The sequence below is a fragment of the Crocuta crocuta genome, unplaced genomic scaffold (assembly GCF_008692635.1).
Source record: "Crocuta crocuta isolate KB4526 unplaced genomic scaffold, BGI_CrCroc_1.0 scaffold729, whole genome shotgun sequence".
In the NCBI taxonomy this organism is placed as follows: domain Eukaryota; kingdom Metazoa; phylum Chordata; class Mammalia; order Carnivora; family Hyaenidae; genus Crocuta; species Crocuta crocuta.
In genome coordinates, this window is record NW_027528876.1 from 134447 (window position 1) to 137097 (window position 2651).

At 68.6% G+C, this 2651-nt stretch overlaps 1 protein-coding gene across 1 annotated transcript in view; it reads right to left on the reverse strand.

Annotated features, from left to right (window-relative positions):
• The window catches only part of NUDT14 (nudix hydrolase 14), a 6322-nt gene that overhangs the window by 1164 nt on the left and 2507 nt on the right, over positions 1-2651 (reverse strand). Inside the window, exons 2-4 of the mRNA XM_077756751.1 lie at positions 2422-2465; positions 1856-1920; positions 1415-1652 (exon numbers count right to left, since the gene is read on the reverse strand). Coding sequence (XP_077612877.1) covers positions 1415-1652; positions 1856-1920; positions 2422-2465 — 347 coding nt within the window. The remainder of the gene's footprint in view (positions 1-1414; positions 1653-1855; positions 1921-2421; positions 2466-2651) is intronic.

The following is a 2651-nucleotide window of genomic DNA, read 5'->3' on the forward strand; positions in this document are numbered from 1 at the left end:
GAGCCCCACCCAGCTTCCCTCACCCGCTGACCCCCCACCCCAGCCTCTCATCTGCTAGTCCTCTCCCGACCGCCTGTTTACAACGGCCTGGCTGCAGCTGGGGCCACAGCCTGAGCCTTCGCGCCAGTCTGTGGGATTTCCAGTCCCCGTTTCCGCAGCTTGTGAAGGACACAGGCACAGCCTTTGACCCAGAGCAAGAGCCAGGCGCCCTCGGGCCTTGTCACCTGTGGCGGCCGGTGAGTGGCCTGGCTCACGGTCACATGGAGAAGATGCATGAGCTCTCTGCTGTCTGTCCAGCCCCGGGTCCGCAGGGACAGCTGCCCTGACCTCTACTCCAGCCCCTTCAGCCCTGCCCCCCCACAGCCACCCCTTGCCTCCAAAATGCAAGTCTTTACAATGCTGCTTGCTGCCTAGAGTCCTCCTGGGCTCCCCAGCACCCTCAGGGTCAAGTCATAGCCCTGTTTGTGGAAATGCTGCAGCCGGGGCTGAGCCATGACTCCGCCCAGGCTCACCACACCCGGGGTCGCCCACATTCCAGGGTGCCTCCCACCAGCTCAACGCCAGCCCCATATCAGGCCCCTCAGATCCTCCAGGCCCCCAGCACCAGGGAGGACACCTGCAGAGGCCTGCCCCTCAGACCCGGGCGCTCAACCACGTGGCATCTGGTTTGACGTGGTGGCTCTGAGTCCTGCCTCATCTCCTTCGTGGGGAGGTTGGCTCCAGCCCCCAGCCCCCTAGGCCACGGAGACACCAGGACAAAACCCCAGGGCTGCTGAGGCAGAAGGGCCTGGCTGGACGCCGAGAGGGCCCTGCACTGGGCTGAGAAGCAGAGCCCCCCATCTGGACGGGGTGTCACTGCCGAGACCTTCCTCCTGCTCCCAGACTTCACCAGGGTCAGGGACCCTGACAGCACTCCTGGGGCAGGGCTGGGATGGGCTTCACCCCAGCATCCCGTCCTGGAAGGAGAGCCCCAGCCGCAGGCCTCGGGGCCCCGAGGGGAACACGGTGGGGGGCGCCGGGCTGCAGGCCACACCTCTTCCACTCCCAGCCATGCCGGACCCCTGCCCCATAGCCTCATTCCTGAGGCGCTGTCTGACAGCAGGTCTGTGACTCACCCCCACCCCCAGCGCCCGGTGCCTAATCCCGCAGGAAGTAGAGGCGTCTGTCAGCAGCAGCTGCTAGGGCCGCAGGGCGGGGTCACCGACTGCTCCAGAACTGCCCCCGGCGGCCCCGGGCTCCGGCCTGGGTCACCGTCCCAGGTGCGTGCTGTCCGACCTTCCCCAATCCCATGGGTCTGTCTGCACACCCCTGAGGACGGGGTGCTCGCGCCTCCCAGCCTGCCCCCCCGCCCCGGGGCGCTGCTGCCCAGGTGCCCGTGCCCCGCCCTGCGGCCTGCGGGTCCCGCCCCACTCACTTGTAGGCGGCCACCCTGCGCAGGTCGGAGGGAGCCAGCTGGTAGCCACACTCCTCACAGGCCTCCGCGCAGGCCACTTCCTCCAGCGAGAGCCCGGGCTGGTCCACGAGGCCAGCGCACAGCTCGTAGGTCACGCCCGCCGAGCCGGGCAGCGTCTCTTCCAGCTCCCGGGGCCCGTCCTGGTCCACAGCTGCCAGGGACCCGGGGAAGTGACGTTCCACCTCGCCCACATACACAGCTGGGGGGGGGGGGTATTGACCACGGTCACAGCCATGTTGTCCAGGCCTCCACGTGCCCCAGTCTAGGCCAGACCCCCTCACTGGGAGTTAGTTTCCCCTGGAGCCTCCCCCCCGGATCTACACTCTGATGCGAGGGACACAGGGGCCTGAAGGTGCCCCCCAGCTCTCCCCTCCCCCAACGGCCCACACGGGGCGGCCTCACCTGGCCGGAACTGCTTCACCAACACCAGGCTCTGCTGGGAAGAGTTGAACATGAGAATGGCCACACTGCGGGGGGTGGACAGAGCTCAGCACAGAAGCCACCCCCTCACCTCACCTCCCTGGGGCGCCTGGCTCCTAGCCCCCGTTCCCAGCACTACTGGTCCCTTACCGGGATGGGGAGACTGAGGCCCAGGCAGGGCCAGGGCTTGCCAGGGTCACACAGTGAGGCTAGGACTCAGGCCCACTGTACTCCTACTGGCCGAATGGAGGCAAGGGGGTGCGAAAGGACATGCTGGCGCTGGGCAGGCCGGGGTGGCAGCAGCTGAGGCCGGGTGACTGATGGGACACGCGGCCCCCACTGGCCAGCTGCCCACCAGCCACGCTCCTCATGCCACACTGCCAGCCAGCCCACAGCCCTGATGCTCCGGGGCGGGCAAGGGCACCCGGACGCCTCTTCCAGGTCCACGGGGGCCTGAGCCGGCAGCCAGAGGGCAGAGGCAGGGCTGGGGCTCCAGGCTCCCGGGGCCCCGGGGTCCCGGCGGGCAGCAGGCCAGGCCGGGCTCTCACCTGTCATGTGTCTTCATGAAGTCCCACGACTTCTGAGTGCCATTCTGAAAGAGACGGTGCAGGGGTCGGGGCAGGCCAAGGGGCGGTGCCCAGGCAGCCGGGAAAGCCAGCCTGCGGCACCGGCTCCTGCCCGGGAGACCCACCCGAGGCCCACCATGGAGGCTTCGAGGCCCACCATGGAGGCTGCGGCAGGTGGGGGAGGGGCAGCGAGCAGGGCGGGGGCAGCGCAA